The 20,933-nt window shown below is 44.5% G+C and overlaps 1 protein-coding gene and 1 non-coding gene across 2 annotated transcripts in view; one reads left to right on the top strand and one right to left on the bottom strand.

Annotated features, from left to right (window-relative positions):
- LOC8043103 (set1/Ash2 histone methyltransferase complex subunit ASH2) overlaps window positions 1-20,933 on the top strand; it is a 58,566-nt gene that overhangs the window by 30,132 nt on the left and 7,501 nt on the right. The window contains exons 12-13 of the mRNA XM_029966856.4: window positions 11,628-11,717; window positions 12,267-12,469. Of these exons, the coding sequence (XP_029822716.2) occupies window positions 11,628-11,717; window positions 12,267-12,469 (293 nt within the window). The remainder of the gene's footprint in view (window positions 1-11,627; window positions 11,718-12,266; window positions 12,470-20,933) is intronic.
- Window positions 20,176-20,257, bottom strand: Trnas-aga. The gene has a single exon. It is a non-coding gene; the product is annotated as a tRNA-Ser (tRNA).

Below are 20,933 nucleotides of genomic sequence, written 5' to 3'. Positions count from 1 at the left end.
TCTCTTAAATAACATCATATTTGATTTGATCTCCGTATCAGTCATTAACAGCACTCGCAAGTTTCGAAATATTTCTCATGCTCGTTGTCTGTTCTGACTGAATGGCTGGCGTCGTTGAGTGCTCTTGTCACTGCGTACTGCAGTGAAGCTACAAACACTTTGTAGGCATCACGATTTTGCATATCCTGCTTCGCCGCAGTGCACCTGCGTGCTAAAGGGAAAGCACTCCTTTAAGTTACACACAATTTTTGAAAAAATTGCGGCTAGTGTATAGTATGATAGACTGTGATATTCTGATGCTATTTTTTTTCACATTCAAGATTCATCGAGGGTACTTGAGAATTGCAAGAAAACTTTAATGATTCTTGGCGACAAAGCATGCTCAACGAAAGTTTAGAATGGGCATTTTGGCCAAAATAGTAATCGCTTAGCACTAAAATGTTCCTGAAACCGGTGTTTTTCGGTTTTAACCAATTTTTTTTTTTTATTTTCGTTACTGGCGCATGTTTACCAGTGATTTTCGGTCGCAACTGGGAAAGTACAAAGCCTGTTTATTACCTTCATATAGCCTCTATCTGTTTGATGGCACAGTGAATACAAAAAATTCAAACTAAATTAGGTGTTTTTTTTATGAGAACGCATATTTATCATTTACATGCTGTTTTTTGTTATGAAGTTTTGCTTACAAAATACCATTGATGTTTTTAATCAAATGACAAAAGCTTAATATTCCATCTATATTAAAAAAACAAATGCAAAGGAAAAAAAATATTTTTTTTAAACAGCCTAGATGGTAAAAAGAATGTAAAAAAAAAAAAGATTTACAATGAAGAAAAACATTTTTAGAGCTATATTTACCATGCAAAATGAATTCGTGGTTGGCACCTGCGGGAGCCGCTGCTGATCACGTGGTAGATTTCTGTGTTGCTGCTCAGCGCCGCCGTTGCCGCACGCTGAGCGTAGTGCGCCACCGGTTCAACATGTTTTTCCAAGCCGCCGCTGCCACCGCCAGAAGGGAACACTCTAGCGCAATGCCGCCATCAGTTTCTGACCGGCTCACAGGTCTTTCACGTGGTGCTGGTGCTCTTTCAGGAGCTTTCTTTGGGCTCTAAAATTGACTTATTAATCTCCTTTGTTTTGTTGCACTTTAAACGAGAATGAATAAGTAACTTTTAGAAACCATAGGAAGCTTCCAAAAGAGCGCAAGCACCACGTGATAGAGAGCGGCCAGTCACATGATAAATAGTGGCTACTTTTCTGCGGCGCCCGCGACCACCAACTACAAATTTGTATTTCCTTTTCCCATCCAGGCTCTTTAAAAAAAAATCTTTTTTTCCTTTGCATGGAGTTTTTTAAGAACTGTAGGTTTATTACAACCTTTATAACTTAAAGAATACATCAATTTGGGCAATTGAAATTATTATTTTCTAGCATTATTTCAGTGGATTTAGGTAAGTACTTGCTTTACGTTTGATTTCATACCTAAAATACCCATGCACAGCAGTTTGTACCGCCTTTCATCAGTCGGCATCTTGTTACTGTGCCTTTTTCTTCTACGTGCAAATAAATTACGAGATCAAACCTGCCTGGAATCAAACCTGCCATGCTGTTGATGCCATCTAAAGGTTGCACAGAAGCAGGAAGGCAAAGTATACAAGCACATAAATCTTAAAGGGGTACTAAATAGAAACTTAAAATATACCTCTCACGTTTAGAAGTAAGTTAAACATGATCAACTCTATCTGCTAATGACAGTCGCACGCTTGTATTTCAAACGGATGGCTGTATTTCTCGGTCTAAATGTTTGATTCTGGCAAGCGCTTCAACATCAGCCATCGAAAAACGCGATGTGTCTTGGGATATCCGTTGCCCGCAACGTCATCGGCTTCCCTAGGGCCAAGCGTACCATACTTATCAGCGTTGACACTCGGTGGCTTCAATGCGTTACTACCTCGCTTAGTCAGAGTGTCCAAAGGCTGTAACATATCGCCGGGAGGCTGCGGAGCCGGGTGGGTCGTACGTGCTATGATATCTGTTGCGCCTACAACTTGCCTGTAACGTCATCATCCTTCCTACAGCCAAGCGTATTGTAGTTATGAGCGATGACACTTGGTGGCGTCAACACGTTACTACCTCACTTAGTCAGAGTATCCAAAGGCTGTAACATCACCGGGAGATTGCGGAGCCGGTGGAGTCGTACGCACTATAACAACACATAGTTTGTCGTCTGCTGCACCACTTGGCCAATATGGCGACATCGTCGACGTAGGTTTTGGGTGCGAGCTCGCTGCTCATTCAAGGACGAAATCGTCGCGAGGCGGCTAAGGTACCTCTGTTTTTCGCACGATGTGAGATGCAGGTAGATTTTTAACCTGATGTTGTCTAATGTGACAACAGTACCATGTGTGACATTGGTAGGATGAGGCAATTGCTGCTATATGACTGTCCAGACTCGGCAAAGGCACCAGCTTTGTAGGTAAATAAACGCTTTGAAGGTGCCTTATTAGTTGACATCCTTCACTCTTTAGAGCGAGCAAAGAAGCAGGCAGAGTCCGGTGAGTCAGCACAGCTGTGGCATCACTCGAGTATTTCACGCAGCGTTTCGCATCGATAGTGGTGTGACCGCAGCATTGTCACGCCACCACGAAGGAACGCGTACACTACGATGATCTTGCGACATTCCTTGTCACAAGGGCGAACACTCAACGAACAAAAGGAAGGCATCTGCATAGAGGAAGCTTGGGCTGGTCTCGATGGGATGCGATTTTCCGAGTGAAGGCACAGAGCACAGAGAACACGACTGTACAATCCTCACATCGTCTTACAAAAAGTACTACCTTCAGAAAAATGCTCTCATCGCCACGATTTTGGAACGCGACTTGTCTCAATGGTGGACACTGAACAAATAAAGAGAAGCGACTGGCACCGCTTTTGTTGCTCTTGTCTAACAAGGCTTACGCAATCGTCCACGCAGCTCTGTCGACATCAACTAAATTGTACCGCGAGACGGTCGCTGAACTTATATCGTCGCACAGAAACTGCCGCACACAAAAGCGGATACCGGCACAGCTCTGCGATGGGAACCCGAGTCACTTTGAAAGGTTGGCGTTCCTCGGCGAAAAAGACGTTGAAAGCAGTGCGCGCCATGTTGAAAAAAATAGTTCATCAGGCCCTGACATCAGTGACGTAAAAAGATGAGTGGAAGCAAATGGCTGGCAGGATGAATTTAAGGTGGCAAACAGTGCTTTGGCTTTCTTCACCAAACCTTCGGTATTATGTGGTGGCCTAGGTAACCTAAACAAATGAGCATGCTTCCGATATAGTGGCGCTATTGTCGGAGGCTGATGCTGTCACAGCATTTCATTGAGGCTTCATAACAAGGTGGTTTTTGGTTATCGTGTAATTCAGTTTAAAATATGTTTTCTTGCATTTTCCAATGAAATATTGATGTTTCTGTGGTTCTAGTCCTACCTACATCATGTTGAAGCAAAGAAATTAGCTCCGGAAGTTTATTTGTGTACCCCTTTAACATAATATTCGCACTGGTACGAATGAAAAAGAAATGTGTGCTTATGCTCCAAAAGTACCTTTTGCTGCTCTAAAATGAATCTTTAGCTGCTCCAGAAGGTGCTCCAAAATGACATAATCACATCACTGAAGTCCTCACTTTGCCTCTTGAGGAAGTGTTTCTCCTCAACAATCACCTTGTCATCATCCTATGAATGCCTGTAACGAATGGGCTCTTTATTTGAGGAAGAAGGCAGAAGTCACTGGGTACCAGGCTGGGTGAATAGGGATGGGGGAAGCAGAATTTTCATATCCTGACCCAGCTGCATATGTCACTGTCTGCTACGCAGAATAAGCTGTTGCATTGTGGCGGTGCAAACACTCTCCCTTGGTTAGCTTCCTATGGTACTTGGTGGCATTCCATAGCTTCAGCAGGGGATCCCGGTAGCATTTGCTCGCATCTTTTTGACCCTTGCATGCATATTGTAAAATACCACGGAACTGCCCACTTTGGAGAAATACCCACCATTAACATTTCCCAAACTTGGGAATGCCAATAAAGAGCTTCAAAGCTCTTTATTGGTAGCCATCTTGGTTTTTACCGATTTAATGGGACAGGCGCCAATGTCTGGGTTAACCGAGCCTTTAGCAAAAGTGGGGTGGGCGCTTCCTCGGTATTTTACGGTAATCTGTCAGGAGCACACCACGACAGTCCCCAAAAAACTATCATCACCTTTCTCACCGATGGCTGCATTCTTGCCTAGTACTTCTGTTTGGGTGGGGGTGCATGTGCATGATTTTACTGTTCGCTTTGTTTGTCTTGGGGTTGTAATGGTGCACGCAACACTCATCCACGGTGATCAGGCGATCAGAAAAGTTGTCAAGAAGCCAGTGAATGGAGCAAAGCAGAATGTAGTCTTCCGAAATCTAAAAACTGCGACTCCATATCGCAACGACGGATTGCAGTTCTGATTGGAAAATATGGTAAATAAGACAAATATTTTTAAAAGTTGATTACTGGAAGAATGAGTCATTTAGTTTCTTAGTTGTGACAGACTGTGAGTGTTGTGTTGTGTTTGGAATGATTTGTTTGCTTTGCATATGCAGCTAGTACCATATTTTCCTGTCTAAGTTGCACCACACTATAAATGACCATTTTCATGGAATAGTTTGAAAAAGGTCAATAAGACACGCAAAGCATTTTACACCATTCCAAAAAGTTGCTCAGTTTGAGAACATAAAAGTGCCAGGGAATGGGACAAGAAAGGAGACACACAAAGTGCTACCTTCAACTGAAGTTTATTGTGTAGAAAACACTGAAATATATAGTATCTTCTACTCCATATAGCTGACACAATCCACTCGCAATTCTTTTCGTGATAGATGTAATGATGCTTTTCTTTTTGCAGAATGCACCCACTAGCCCACCTTTCCATTTTTGTTGCTCAGTTTGAACGTATTTCTAGGTTTTGGTTCCGGAGCGCATCCCTGTGCCAGCAATTCTGCGCCCCCCCCCCCGTGGCCAAAACACGCAGTGTGTGTGCACTGCCACGCTTCACACATTATAGTTCGTCTGCATGCTGGCACTGACAATAAAAAGGCAAACTTCACGTGGCAGTCTGGAGGGTTTCTTATGTTGCCTCTTCTACGTGGAATGTGTGGCGGCACATGCACATTGTGCATTTTGGCCACGGGGAGTGGGATTGCTGGTGTGGAGATGTACTTCAATAAGAAACTGAAACCTAGAAACACCTCCAAATTTAGCATTATTCTTCAACTCCGTGAAATGCTGCGTACACCTTGTATCATTGTAATATGGGTGCATTTAATAGTTTTCGATCAATTTTTAACCTTTAAAGCTAATAATTCAAAATTTATTTACCATTATTTTTTGTGCTATAAGTTCCCCCTTTGTATATTTTGCACTTCCTTATATGGAACTGTTTTTGTGGAAAAGTTGGTATATAAGCCGCACCTCTTTGCATGGTTCACGCGATGAGTTTTTTCATTTTGCTCGCGTTGGTATCGCGAAATCAGAGTTGTGCACAACCGGCTAGATCGCAAGTACCATTTGACGCACAACGTTTATGTTTTGACTCACGAGAAATGTCTATAGCACAGTGCTGTCTGGCGGGAGAAATCAAGTGATTCACAGCAGAAGGACGTAAAACGCGCAAAATGAGAAGGTTATCTGCTTTATTCGAGCGTACACATGCCGAGCAAACAAAAGTTTAATGGGACAATGAGGGCAATATCGGATATTTTTTTTGATGATTGAACTGGGTTCCAGGAACGTCTCAGGCCACGTTGCCCAAATTTCAGCCGAAACCGGCGCTTGTGTGCCGCGCAAATCAATTAAGCAGTCACGGTAATAATCGTACCGGGATCGACTGGGGCGACACCCCGAGAGTTGCGGGAGAAGCCAGAAGAAGCGGAGCTCACGTGACGCATGCGGGGCCAAGAAGCGCGACGTCACAAGAGACGCGTCAGCGATTCATCGGAACAAGAGACGTGCCCTCGGTCATATTTTTGTCTGCAGTTTTTAGGAATACTGTTCTAATTTCTGCTTGAATAATCATGAAAAGTATAGATCGAACCGGAGATGATTACTAAACCGTAAATAAAGCAGCGTACTTATTTTTTTCTTTGCTACACTGGATGCGAACCGGGCAACAAGCAACTATGGGCAAACGAAATAAATAAAAAAGAACACAGCGCGAACCACGCTGGAGACGTCGATGTCGTGTTTACTTTGGGAACACGGTACTCGAAGGATTCTGCAAAGTGGTAGTCACGCCAAATTTATGCGCCGTAGATGGCTGTTTAAACGGTCGGCTGAAGACCAGTAATCATTCTTGTTCTTTGACGACAAAATGAGTGGACGTCCGACTCTGGTGAAATCAAAAATGGGGCTGTTTATTTTTTCCTTTCTGGGAAACGTCCCCCGCAGAGAAACTGCTTCCCGGGTCGCTGCCGCTTTTCCTCTTGGCATTTCCCCCGCGTCCCTGTCGGACAGGGACAGGACCTGTCTTGTGGCAACGCGCCGCTCTTGTCTCGCCTGTGCGAATGTTGCTCACAGCTTTGCTGCTCAGAGCCAGCGGACCGCTCGGTGCCGGCAGGGTGGTCACTGTCGGCCTCGGGTGATAGCGAAATATGCCGCACACATACTCCCGTTCCATTGGTGTTAGGTCACTGAACGGAAGCCCGAACCGAACTCGCTCGCGAGGGCGGCATTGTAGTCCATGTTGAAAGATCCAATGAAATGATCGCGCCACCGCGGTGCTATAACCCATCGTGGTAACCAGTCTCGATCTCCTAAATGCTACCGATAACGACTATTCACACTTGACGTCACTCCCTACGTTCCCTCCGTTTTTGGAAGCCCAGAAACAAGAATGGAGATAATTCAGTTTCGGTGTCTTCAGTTCTTTTTAGGCACAGGAATACGCATCACAAATGTCTGCAAAATATTGGGCAGCGTGCTAGGTTCCCAAGAAGCCTAAAAACATCATTTAAAAAAAAAAAAAAAGAAATAAAATCGCCTTCCTTGTTCTTTTAACGTGCCAGACACTCGGGAACTAAGCTTTGGACCGCTAGGCCTAGAATAGGCCAAGTCACGAAGACGACGCGAGCGATCGACATGCAAGCAGATAGACAAATCTTGACACACTTCTTTGGGTACTGCTAAAAGATTGGCTAGCTGCAATCCTCCCTTTTACATGTAGCAACACGGCTGGAGTGTGGCAGATAAACGATGTTCATCAAACTAAAACTGAAGAAGACACGAGACAATTTTCTGCAGTGCGTGAATACCAGCCCCCTTACATTTCAGTGTTACTGGACTGGGGTAAAAGAATACAGGACCATGGCTGAATTAGGCAACATCGATCACATGCTGTAAAAGTTTTATTCTCACTGCCTTGCGTATCCGCATTGAGCCGCTTCGGGGAAACAGTAAAATTTCTTGTTTTTTTGGGTCAGTTATGAATAGGGGTGTCGCGAACTTTTGTCGAACCAGATTTTTTGGTCGAACTTTCGGGGTTCGACTGGGTCGAACCGGTTCGACGAACCTTCAAACTTTTCACCAGTTTCGACCGGTTCGACTTTGTGGACAGTGTGGCCAGACCTTGATACAAGCATGTCTAGGTTTGGAGAATTTCTTTTTTATGCAACAGGTTATTTTATTGTGTGAACAACTGCAATTAAAAGAAACTAATTCTATTCACTGAAGAAGTTAATAACTTAAATTTTAGTACTGTATTGACTGAAATAGCCGATCAGCGCAGCACTTAATTCAACTCTTAGCCATTACCATCCAATCCGAAGCCAACTGGCCAGCCTGTCGCGCATGCGCACACGAGTCGAACCTCAATACAAGGTTCGACGAACTTTCTACTAAAAGTTTGAAAAAGTCGAACCTGGTCGAACTCGAACCGCGGCCGGTTCGCGACACCCTTAGTTATGAAGAGTGCAGAAGAGTGTGGCGACAGCAGTGCCTCCTGGAAGGGGCAACAGCACCTATGGCTACATAGTTACGGTGCATTTCAAAAGATGACGTGTGGCTCATAAAAATTATTGCGTTGCACTGCAAATAAAAAAAAAAAACTCATAAGTCGCATTGTTGTATAAAATGCACCAAGAAAAATATAAAAAAAAGTGACTTATACACTGGAAAATATTGTACTGTAAAGTAATTAATTACCCAATATTACCGAACGCTAATAATGTTTCTTAAAGGGAAGCTAAAGAACTTTTCGAAAGAAATTAGTTGATGGTTGAGTCTGACGTGTTTCTGCCTGACCCAAAATAATCACTAAATGCGGTAAAAAGCGAAGAAAACGGAAGTGATTGGCGCAGCAGCAGCATGCCATTGAATAGTCATGTGTGACGTGCCACTACATGAAAAAAGGACCATGTCGATTCTCGCTTGCGGAAGTAGTCGGGTACTGAGGCTTCAGCTCTTGTAAGTCGGGTTCGGCTTCTGATCTTTTGAAATCTTTCAGTGGATCTGAAACAAGGATGTGTCCAGAGAACCCTCGACTTGACAAAGTATGCGTTCCAGCCGTTGGTAAGGCAGAAAAATGGCCCCCTGCAGTAATACGGGCAGATATGAGGAACTGCTTGCACCGATGTGGCCTGGCCGACTTGATGCGTTCAGGAACACACTGACTGCTATTTATTGTAACGTAAAACGTTGACAATAAACGGAATGCTAGTGACGGGACGCATCAGGCCAGATTAGCGTGACTCTTCCCAAAACGCTCGTCAGAGGACGAGAATTAGCACAGCCTTAAAGCTTGACACAGCAGCTGCTGGACACTTGACCTTGAAGGCTGCATTTTTTGCCAAGGCTGAAGTGGATTGAAAGGATAGTAAAATCAACTTTGGGCAACGGGTGAGCTTCCCCTGAGATGAGACGGCTGATGAGACGGAGTCGCCGTTTTGCCACTGCTATGTCCTTGCGTACTGCGTGAATAAACGCACAGAAGGTCCATCCTTCTGATTGTGGTACCCTTTGCTGCATTTTATTTGTTTCCATCAATTATTGTGCAATTGCAGCTTTAAAAAAAGCGGATATGTGTGCCCAGCAGCCCTCAGTTTGATGTCGAATTTGTGAAAGCTTTCTGGGGCTCTACATTAATTTACTTCTTGCAAGATTTGTTGGCTGCATTAAACCACCACCAAGCTTTATCATCGTCCAATCTCATTTCTATAACACAAAGGACCATTGCATGACACACAAACTTTGTACAAAGAACATTGCGGAAGTAAAAAAAAAATCTCAATTCACAACAGAATGTCACATGCTTTGGATCTCCAAAATGCACTCCTGCAGGGAATATGTTCCTATGGAAGGAAAATTTACCAAAGTTTATGTTTGCGTTCAAAAAGTATGTGACCTCATAAAATGTCAGTAACTATAAAAAAAAAATAGTTTTGTGTTTAAATTAGGGTGCCTAGCAACCGGGGAAACCGGGAATTGTCAGGGAAATTTTAATTATCGGGAAAAATCTGGGAATTGTCAAGAGAATTGTCAAAAAGCGAGCCCAATCAGGGAAAAGGATCCGGAAATGCCATCGAGTTCCCTGAGCAAAGAGTTGAGGACTTGGGGGCAGAAAAATAGGCAATAAATTCTGCTTAGAGCTGAGTGCACGCTCTGCTTACCCGATGTAGTGTGTGCTACACGGTACAAAGGGAACAGCCGACAAATCCAGTCCAAGCCTTGGACTGGATTGGATTAAGGGCGTGACACTAGCTTAGATCCAGTTAGAGCTACGAGATTTAGTAGCAAATGGGAAAGCCGCAGACTCCAATCCAATCCAAGCCTTAAACCAAAAGTATCCGAAAGTGTGCATCTGGCAGCCATGCTGCCATTCGGTTATTGACGTGTGTGGTTGAGCGTCGTGTTTTCATCGTGTTTCCTTTCCGGAAGTGTCCTCTTCACTAGCGATGTCAATGGCAAGAAAGTGCTTGTTTAATCCAAACTGGACGAACCCGAATATTTCGGAATATGCAAGTTGGATTAACTCCGTGCAAAATGATCCTCACAGTGCTCAATGCTCAATGTCTTGTGTTGTAATGGTCTTATATATTTAACCGCCTCTACAGCGGTCAAGGAATTTCAAATGAAATTGTAAGGGAAAAACCTGGAAAAGTCTGGGAATTTCAAAATAATAATTTGCTAGACATCCTGAAGACAAGTTGCACTTTGAAAGTCGCATGATGAATTGCATGACCAGTTATTACAACAAGCCGTCCTCTCCCAAATGACTAAGTAGCAGAGTAGATTAAAAACGAAAGAAAACAATCTTTGGTTGCAGAGTCAGTCCGGGAAATATGGTCACTTTAACGATATAAAAAAGAAACCAGAACTAAAACACTAATATGAGGCGGTTAACAGAAAAGATCCACTGGAAGCCTGCTATTTGGCTACATGGCTGCAACAGCAATTCCATTCCCTACTAAATTTAGCAGGAAAATTGACGTCATATGACCTCAACAGCAATTCAATTTCCCGCTAAAATTAGCGGGAAAATTGACGTCACATGACCTCAACACCAATTCAGTTTCCCCACTAAATTTAGCAGAGGAAATGACTTTACATGACACATGACTTGGTGTCACGTCACCTATGAACAAATTCAGTGTCTCTGCTAAATTTAGCAGGGGAAATGACTTCACATGACACATGACTTGGTGTCACATCACCTATGAACTAATTCAGTGTCTCCGCTAGATTTAGGGGGAAAATCGATGTCACATGCAGAGTAGCAGGAGGAGGAGGGGGTGTAGGGAGGAGGAGGAGGAGGAGGAGGAGGAGGAGGAGGAGGAGGAGGAGGAGGAGGAGGAGGAGGAGGAGGAGGAGGAGGAGAAAAAAGAGAAGAGGGGAGGAGGAAAGGGTACGGACGACGAGGAGGGTCATAACCTCCCCTCCTCCTTTTTAAGAGCTGCTCTCTAATTTTGCATTACAGAGCTTTATAAGCGTCTTTCATTTTTTTTCCTCAGTTGTGAAACTGCCTTTGCTTTCCTTTAATGGGCCCTTTGACAAAGACCACTACAACATCAAGCTTTTTTCTGTACAATGCATAGTTTTTGCAGAAGTGATTTGGCCAGTGTTTCCAAAAACACCCTGCATAAGTCACACCATTGTATAAAACGCACTGAGAAAAATTTGGGAAAATAACTGTGACTTAAACACCGAAAAACATGGTACTTAGGTAAACTGTGAGTGTAGCATTGTTTTTGTAACATTTTTGGGGGTTTTGCAAGGGGGGTATTTGTAAAGCTATGAGTATCGACTTGCTTTTAGAATACTTTATATCAGTCCGAATGTTTACATTGTTTCTTTTCTGGTGTGTTTTTAATGTTGCTGCTTAGTATTTTTCTTTATCACCTATTTTTTAACTTCTTTCCCAGATTGACTCCCTGAGGGTTGACGATATATGTTGAGATAAATAAAGTACACTTGAATGCTGACATCTGCCACAGCTGATTACATTCTCCTCTAGAAACTGTCTTTATTTCTAGTGCCTGTTTTAGATGTTTAAAAGAAAACAAAAAATCCTGCGCAATATGCTAGTTGCACGCAGCACTCAAAGTGATAAGAATGCAATTCGCAGGGGTGGAGGAAGGCAGCTGGTACTTTGAAGTCAGCATAGAAGACATGCCCGAAAACAGTGCCACACGCATTGGCTGGTCCCAAGCATTGGGTACGTACAATGCATTATCTGACCTTCTCAAGCCGGCTTTTGTCCTGAGCCACTCAGCGGCACCCACTTTTGAAAAAGGCCCACAGTTTTATGCGGACGAGATAAAAAGATTTTTTTGCATCAATATTTTTATTGTATCAATACCCCGGGTGGCCCGTATTTCAGTTACGCAGTCAACGTAGCTTTTCTTTCATGCGTTACTATACATTTGGATAAAGCGAGAATGGCAGGGAGGAGGTTCAGTTGTTCTGCCTCCAGCACAAGCTTCCCACCTTTGACAGTGCTTCGGCATTTTGTGCACTTCGAGAGCAAGCTTGTGCAGCTAAAGCACAATGGAAGGTATGGAGCGTGTGCTGGAGGCCGGGTGCTCACGAGGTACGCCCTGCCGTTTTCGTTTTGTCAACGACTATATTATACTACTCGTAGCGCCCTGTCGGGCCATGCAACTGCCTGCAGTCTGTTTTACAAGTGAGTTAATACTATTAAGGATTTTCGTGCAGTTGTGTCGCTTAGGGTTTTTACCTTGGTCCCTCCCGATCGTCTCCGCAGCCAACCTGCAGGCGCCCCTCGGCTACGACCGGTTCGGCTACTCTTGGCGCTCCCGGAAGGGCACCCGGTTTCACGAGAGCAGGGGCTACCACTACAGTGACGAGGGCTACGGGGCGGGAGATACCCTGGGCTTTCTCATCCAGCTGCCTCGGAGCAAGGAGAAGGAGGGGCGGCTCATTCTGCCCGACGCCTTCAAGGACAGGGTGGGTGCTGCTTTCCCTCACTCTGTGCAGTCAGATTCTCGCCTGCTTCGTCGTACGACGGACTGCGGCAAACGCCACGAGCATCGAGTGACCTCTTAAAGGGGTGCAGCGATGCACGTGCCACGTAGTCGTGTGATTCGTTCGGAGCCTTTGGTTGTCTAGGATGGCTGAGATGTCCTTTGCGGTTTATTATAGTGTAACATGGAGTATAGTAAATGTATTCAAATCCTAGGCCTTTCTACCGTTGTCCAACCTAACTTGCATGTCCTCTCACCATTAGGGGGATGCTGAACTGAAATTTGGAGCTCACAAAACAAGGCTGGAGCAATAGGCGGGACACTGCAAAAACCCCAAAACATCACTCATACAGCGATAGCTCTAACGAACGACCATATTTTTGAAAAAGAAGCGTCCGAGTGAACACGACCGACAAGGCTGACGAAACGATACAAAAATATGTTAACTTAAGCTCCAGTTGAAATTTCCGCACTTCTCTGCTAATACCAAAGGCGCGACAAACGGGACCTTACCAAATAGAGCCACTAAGAGCCACTAAATACAGTAGAGCTTAGCTGGTAAAGATTACAAACACCGCCGCGTTTGCGCGACAATGTTTGCGATCGTTTACGCGCGCGCGACCACCGCACAGCACCAGCGACAAAACATGAATTAAAAAAAAAATGAAAGAACGGAAAAAGCAAGCGTATAAAAACAAACAAAAAACACTCAATTCATAGAATAATTTAAAACAAAAAAGGAAACTCACTAAATTCAAGCAACAAAAAAAAAAAAGGCAAAAAAAAACAAAAAAAAACGCGCAAAGCAAGAACGGTGAAAGAAAAAGGTAAACGAAGATAAGGCGTTCAAAGTGTAATTGCTCAACCATAGCCTCCTCTATACGGAGAAAGCCTGGCGTGTCGTGAGAAAAGACAGCCACCATAAATGGGAAAGGAGGGGCGGTTAAACGGGAGCGGAGGGAAGATTGCCTGCTAGCGCCACACAAGAGTGAGCGGCGAAATGCAGAAACTTTTTTTTTTCTCTTTTCTTTTCGGTATCGTGGAGAGGAGAGCCGATCGCGGCCGTCGGTTTCGTTTAGTCAAAACGGCATGGTCCTTCCGCGGCACGATACGATGGTCCGACGACGATGCACTCCGCTTGCACGCCGACAACTCCACTGACGCCACCGGCATGGTACATTGATTGTTGCCAGAGCCTTTGGAATCGCCGCGACCGTTTCTCCCGGAGTACGAAAACGACGGTGACGAAAACACGAAAACAAACGTGGTTCGGGGAGCGGCCGCTCATGACCCAAGCGCTTGCACACTATCTCTGCCCTTTCTGCTCTGCGCTACCATATTGGTCATTGTTGGGCGCGCTCCTCCTCTCCTTTTTCCTGCAGCCGCACACCCTATAGCTCTGTCGTCGATGTGCCAGGCTTTCTCCGTATAGAGGAGGCTATAGCTCAACTGTTGTCGACACACTCGACTTGAGGAAGACTTTTTTTTTTTTTTTTGCTTATTTTATTTTGGGGCTAAGGAGCACTCCCTGCCCTCCCTACATGCGCGCGTGCCCTTCCCTTTGCTTTTGCCATCCTCCACATTTTTTTTCCGTTGCTCTTTTTTTTTTTACAACTGCTTTTTTGTTGAGTATCCCCGTGCACGTATGCTGGCTTGGCGGTCTGCCAGCCCGGCAACGCGAGCTTCTCCTCAGCGGGTGCAACCTAACCTCGGGAGAAGCGAAGGGTCATGCTTCGTTCGCTGTATTGAGTGTCCCCGCCATGGGAGTCCATGGGAATTCGATACAAAAAGACAATGCTCCTATACATTACATGTGATTTTCGAGGGGATGTTTGGACTGTTCGATATAAGCAACAATTCGAAATACCTGGGTGTGATATGTGATATAGCCGAGCTCGACTGTATCATCATCTGCTATGCCCGAAGGATGCGGACATGAACGCTGCCCATTGGCGTCCGTTTTTGCCCTCGGCCGTCTGCTATTTCGCCCCCTAATACAATATCAATATGCTAGTTGATAGCACACCTTAAAATAAGTTTGAAGTATTACTTGCCACATACAAATATCTTAATACGATAACCAGACCAACACGATTCACTGTTCACACAGAAACTCTAATAGACCTTTTCATTACAAATATTGATAATACACGTCTAAAAGGAGGAATATTTAGCACCCATATCGGCAATCATCTCCCAATATTTATTTGCATAGAAGAAGCTCTTCACCAAAAACGAGACATTCGGTTATTAAGACAATTTCAAAACATAACGCCTGACAATCTTGATATGTTTTGCAACGGTATTGTAAGTGTGAGTTGGAATGATGTTCTAACAGAGACTGATCCGAATATAGCATATAACACTTTTTGGAATAGGTTTCAGACGATCTATGCGAAGGATTTCCCCTATAAGATATTCAAATCGTTGCATAGAATTTGAAAGCCGTGGGTTACCCCAAGCCTTCTATCCAAAATTATTATAAAAAATTGGCTATTTCATAACTTTAACAAACTAGAAATCAAGAGGATTTAAAAAAGTTCAAGTGTTATAGAAACCACAGTGATGTGATTGCTGCGCCAATTGCGCCAAACTGCGCCAAGGGGCTAACCCTGCTACATCCTGCTACATCTTGCGAAAATATGGGTATTTTGCGCCAAGCCTGTGCCAAAGGACAAATTTCGGCCACCTTTCAAAAACGAAACTGAAGTGAGAACCGTAATTGAGCATGCTCGAGCTAGGTGGCGCAAGCGGCCGCCCGACACAAAGTACCCTGCATCAATCGTCCATCCGGCCTTGCATGGTTTTTTGCGCCGTCTCGCGTTTCGCGCTCTCGTCGTTTGGGGTATTTCGTCTCACGTCTTTTTTAAATATTTTCAATGATAGACGCGGGCGTGTGTGACGCACCGACGCTAGTGTGCTGGGTGCCAGCCATGCCGTCATGCTATGAAACAAAACCACGTTTTTGCGCGGCGGGAGTTACTTCGTGAGCTGAAGCGCGCAATTGTGGCCGCGCAACGTCGGGTGTTGCCGTCCCCACGTTGCTGCAGATGTGGCGCTTTCTAAATTTGTTCATCGACATTCCTGCCCTTGTTTAAATCATACGCTACTACAAAAATTCTTCTTTAACTCAGACTGCTGTGTCGAAGTATGGATAACCTAGGTTTCTCCGGGCTTTTTTTTTTTTTTTTTTTTTTTTTTTTTTCTGAGAGGGATTTCTGCCGGTACGTGAAAAATCTGCCGTGAAAGGAAGATGGTGAAGAGAAGTGAGCCAAAGCAAAGAAGGCGATGTCTGCACGCTGAACCCGCAAATTGCGCTTGTTTGTCTCGAGTTCAGTCGTTACACATTGCGCTCCAAGAACTTTTTGACCCTGGCTCGCCGTGTCATGCTTCGATGCGCTCAAATTTTTTTTTCTGCGTGTTCAGTTTGTACCTTGCCTGCCGGCCTGGCAAGCACGCGCCGCTGGATTGTTTTTTGTCGTATGCTGGACAATTACTTTTTGCATACCATTTTGGGAACCAGTTGGCGACGGAGCGGAGTGGCATTGTTTCGGTTTCGATTGAACAGCCGTTGTCTCTGCTCGCGTGACGAAGCACGTACAACTGCAAGCCTGCTGATTGCAGGACAGAAACCCCAGCCGGGACGCTTGCAATCTATTGTTTTACGTTTGCTTACTTTTGACGAAAATCTGGCACGTCGAGAACCAATAAAACGGAAACAAGCGTTTTTTTTTTGTTTTTTTTCGGAATTGTTTGGCAACGTTTACAGCACTGTACATTTGAGGGATGTCTCAGCAGTAAAACACAAGCAGCGAGTTCCGTCACAACACAACACAAAGTGCCCTTCCTTTGTCCAGCACTGAAAACGAATATTATTTTTTTTTAATATTTTTCTAAGAATATCTGCTCCAAAAGCCACTTTTGCTGCTCCAAGACAGTGTCTTGGCTGCTCCAAGACAGTGTCTTGGCTGCTCCAAAAGCCAATTTTGCTGCTCCAAGACAGTGTCTTGGCTGCTCTAAAAGCTAATTTTGCTGCTCCAAAACACTGTTTGGGCTGCTCCAAAAGGTGCTCCAAAATGGCTAAGGCCAATCACATCACTGAAACCAGCTGTCAAAAAGAATTCGAAAAAGCTAGGGAACATTATTATCATAACAGTTTTAACTCGACAATTGGAAATGTTGAGGTCACTTGGAAAAAAGTGAATATGATTTTATGGGGTAGTCAAAAAAATGAACACCTAGGGAGGCTGTATATAAACAGAAAAGAAATAATGTTTAATGACCATTTTGTAAATTTAGTGAATATAAATTGTGATGATGATGCTTGTAGGTATATTAAAAAGAGAAGTGCAAATTCAATCTTTTTGGATCTGGTTGACGATTCCGAGGTTCTTAAAGCAATCATGAATTTAAATAATACTCGTACCAGGGACATACTAGATGATATGCAGATTAGACCCGTGAAATATGTTTTAGATGTAATTATGCCTTATTTGACTTATATATTTAACTTATCCCTGAGTGTATGCAAATAGCAAAAGTTTCTGTACTGCGTAAGAAAGGCGATAAAAATTATATAAATTATTATAGACCAGTTTCCATACTGCCTGCTTTTTTTTCAAAAGGGCTAAAAACACTTATTAATATATGGCTCTCAAAATTTTTCGATAAGCATCAGCTAATTACAAAATCCCAGTTTGGATTTTGAAAGCATCGTTCCACTGAGCTTGCTTTACTTGAAGAAAAGGAATTCATTTTACATAATCTAGCTGATAGCAAACTAGTTTTGGGAATTTATATTGACTTTACGAAAGCTTTTGATTATTTGAACAACTAGCTCTTATCACAAAAACTTGAATGTTATGGAGTACGCTGGCAAGACCTTCTTTTATTGCAATCATATCTCGAAAATCTCAAACAATATGTGTGCTGTAATAATTTCTCATCCAGTATAAAATCCATGGTCTCTGGAGCATACCTCGGCAAACCTCACTCATGAGGGCCCTCACTCACCCTCACTCACCCTCATCTTCACAGGTGAGGTGAGGGTGAGTGAGTTTCTGAACCAGGAAAATTCATGAGTGTGAGGGTGAGTGAGGGCTGTGAGGGCGGTGAGGGCCGTGAGGGCGGTGAGGGCCGTGATGGCGGTGAGGGCCGTGAGGGCGGTGAGGGCCATGAGGGCGTGAGAGGCGTGAGGGCCATGAGTGCGTGAGTGGTTTGAGGGCGGTGAGTGGTGTGAGGGCGGTGAGTGCGTGAGGGCAGTGAGTGCGTGAGGGCAGTGAGTGGCATGAGAGGCGTGAGGGCCGTGAGGGCGGTGAGTGCATGAGGTGTGTGAGGGCGGTGAGTGCATGAGGTGTGTTAGGGCCATGAGTGCGTGAGGGCGGTGAGTGCGTGAGGCCCCCTTCAGATCGAGCATGTTTCTCAGCAATTTTGGTGTTAATGGCGGGTTGTTCTCTAGCTTTCCCTAGATCGACACGAATTGCTGAGATCGGGTCCGGCTCGAAATAAGCAAGCAACTCGGAGCAATTCGAATACCTTTGAAGCGGCTGCATCCAATCAGGGACGCAAAATTTTCACGTGATACCTCGTGCCGGTGATGACGACACCGAATGACTTGGTTCTGGTTTGAAATCGATCGTTTTTTTGGAAATAAACTGTTTCAGAAAGGTGCATTAGTATTCTTAACGAGGTTTAAATGCATAAAAACACGTTTATAACGCGTAATTGTGTCTAAATAGTGCAAGAAAAATAAAATTTTATGATGACGATGGCAAATTGCAGCAATTGGTTGCTGCGTGTGATCGCGGGCGGCCCGTGTTGCTGGTGTTGCGACGTAAAGTTTCTGGGCGAAATTGCCCCATCTGAAGCTGGCCTGAGTGGCGTGAGGGCCATGAGTGCGTGAGGGGCGTGAGGGGTGTGAGGGCCGCATGGGCGGTGAGGGGCGTGAGGGCGGTGAGTGGCGTGAGGGTGGTGAGTGGCGTGAGGGCGGTGAGTGGCGTGAGGGCGGTGAGTGGCGTGAGGGCGGTGAGTGGCGTGAGGGCGGTGAGTGGCGTGAGGGCGGTGAGTGGCATGAGGGCGGTGAGGGCCGTGAGGGCCGTGAGGGCGGTGAGTGGCGTGAGGGCTGTGAGGGCCGTGAGGGCGGTGAGTGGCGTGAGGGCTATGAGTGCGTGAGGGCCGTGAGGGCCGTGAGGGCGGTGAGTGTCTTGAGGGCCATGAGTGAGTGAGGGGCGTGAGTTCCGTGAGGGCGGTGAGGGGCGTGAGTGCGTGAGGGCCGTGAGGTTCAGTGAGGGTAAGTGAAGGGCTGAAGGTGAGTGTGACTGTGAAGGTGAGGGTGAGTGAGGGGCTGAAGGTGAGTGTAGCTGTGAGGGTGAGGGTGAGTGAGGGGCTTAGGTGAGTGTGGCTGTGAGGGTGAGGGTGAGTGAGGGCGACCTAAAATGCCGACCTCTGCTCTGGAGTACCACAAGGAAGTATCCTAGGCCCTTTTCTCTTTAACGTATACGTATGTAAATGACATTGTGAAGCAAACAACTAAACTGATAATATATGCTGACGGTACAGCACTTCTGTATGCTGCGGACAATCCTGACAAGCTCGTGTCAAAAGTGAACCTATTGTTTGGCCAGATATCGGTAGGGACAGAAAAGAATGCTTTAACAATAAACACAAGTGAAACTAAAGCCGTACTATTTCAATCTAAGCATAAAATTCTCCCTCAAATAATCACCATTACTTTAGACTCGGTAAAATTGATTTAACGGATAATTTCAAAACACATGGAGTAGTATTTGCTCAGAATATGTCCTGGGATAACCATATTGAACATTTCAATAGAAAATTATCAAGAACTGTGGTTATTTTATGTCGGAATCGGTATATACTTCCTATGTCTGTTAAAATATTATACAAATCATTATTTTATTTCCATTTCAATTATTGTTTATTGTTCTGGAATACTATCACTGCAATTAATCTTGAGAAAGTGCACCTGCTTCACATAAGAATGTTGCGAGTAATTGCAAACATACCTTATCTTTCGCACACGAAAAAACTGTTCAAAACTTATAATATACTCAGTATTCACAATCTTTATAACTATAGGCTATCCACAAAAACTTAAAACAGAATTTCTCTATAACACTTCGTCCCTGGTAGGATTGTCTGGTTTGCAACGATATATCATACCATACCAAATTCGTAATCCAGATTACTGGCATGTACCAACATGTCGGCTAAACACTGGAAAGGAAATGTTAGCATACTGAACCCGAAAGCTTCTAAATGTATTTCTTTCTGAAGGTGTGTTTATAGATAGATTAATTCTGGTTGAATTGCACTCTGTCATGCATGATTTTGCATATATGGGTTGATGTGATAAGATTAGTTTTTTTTTTTTTTCCTTTTCTTCTCAGTTTAAACATATGTTTTGTGTTGATTTGCGAATGTCTACTAATATGGTGCTCAGTGACGTTTTCTATTTTCTTGTTTTTTTTGTATTCATTGTGATTACGCACGATTTTGTTTGGATATCGATATTTCCAAAGCTTCTGCAGAATGTACTGGGGCTGATAACTCGTCAAGCCATGTAGCGCGGCTTTTAGGGGCAAAGCTCCTCAGGGTCTAGCCTTGTCCGTCCGTCCATCCGTCTGTCCGGACGGTGTCCGGGCTCACATAAAAAGAAAAAAATGTTTGCGCAGTCGACAGGATTCGAACCTGTGCGGGGAGACCCCAATGGATTTCTAGTCCATCGCCTTAACCACTCAGCCACGACTGCGGGACGAGTAGGGGGCTCTGAGATGTGGCAGTAACTCAAGAGCTGAGGTTTCTGTCATGGATAAAACGTTGCATGTAGCCGCTCAACGTCTATACAGGAGAGGGCGCTGCGGTCAAATGCGTATATAATCACGTTAAACTTTGCATGCATTGGCTCAACGTTTATAGACGAGAGGGCGCTGTGGTCAAATGCTCAAATGCGTATATAACCACCTTCCATACTACACATTCTCTTTCTGACATGGACCGTTGACTTAAGCGGTGGAGATGCGTTTGCACGGCTTCTAGCGGATCCAAGCTGATCCGCTAGAAGAACCACTGGCTCTGCATTTCACCAACCATAAAGCAGTAATAATGAAGTTGAAAAGCAACCCGGAACTCAGCATTACCTATGAGCAATAAAAAAAATATCAGCATTATCAGCACTACCTATGAACAATAAAATCAGTATCATCATCACCGCCACCAGAACTTCCCCCCAATCAACATCATTCACCCTGTGGAGATGCGGTCATTTTTTTCTTGGCTCCACCATTAGGTGTAATGGAAATAAACTCTTATTATATTATTATTATTATAATAAAAAAGTTAAGAGTGCTTGCAAGACTCGACCATGAAAGTGGCGTTCTAGCATTCCGTCATGCGCAAGCGACGGTCCAATACAAGCGACTGTCAGC

This window comes from Ixodes scapularis, unplaced genomic scaffold (genome assembly GCF_016920785.2).
Source record: "Ixodes scapularis isolate PalLabHiFi unplaced genomic scaffold, ASM1692078v2 PGA_scaffold3__209_contigs__length_174095766, whole genome shotgun sequence".
Lineage (NCBI taxonomy): Eukaryota > Metazoa > Arthropoda > Arachnida > Ixodida > Ixodidae > Ixodes > Ixodes scapularis.
This window is presented reverse-complemented; position numbering and strand designations above follow the sequence as displayed.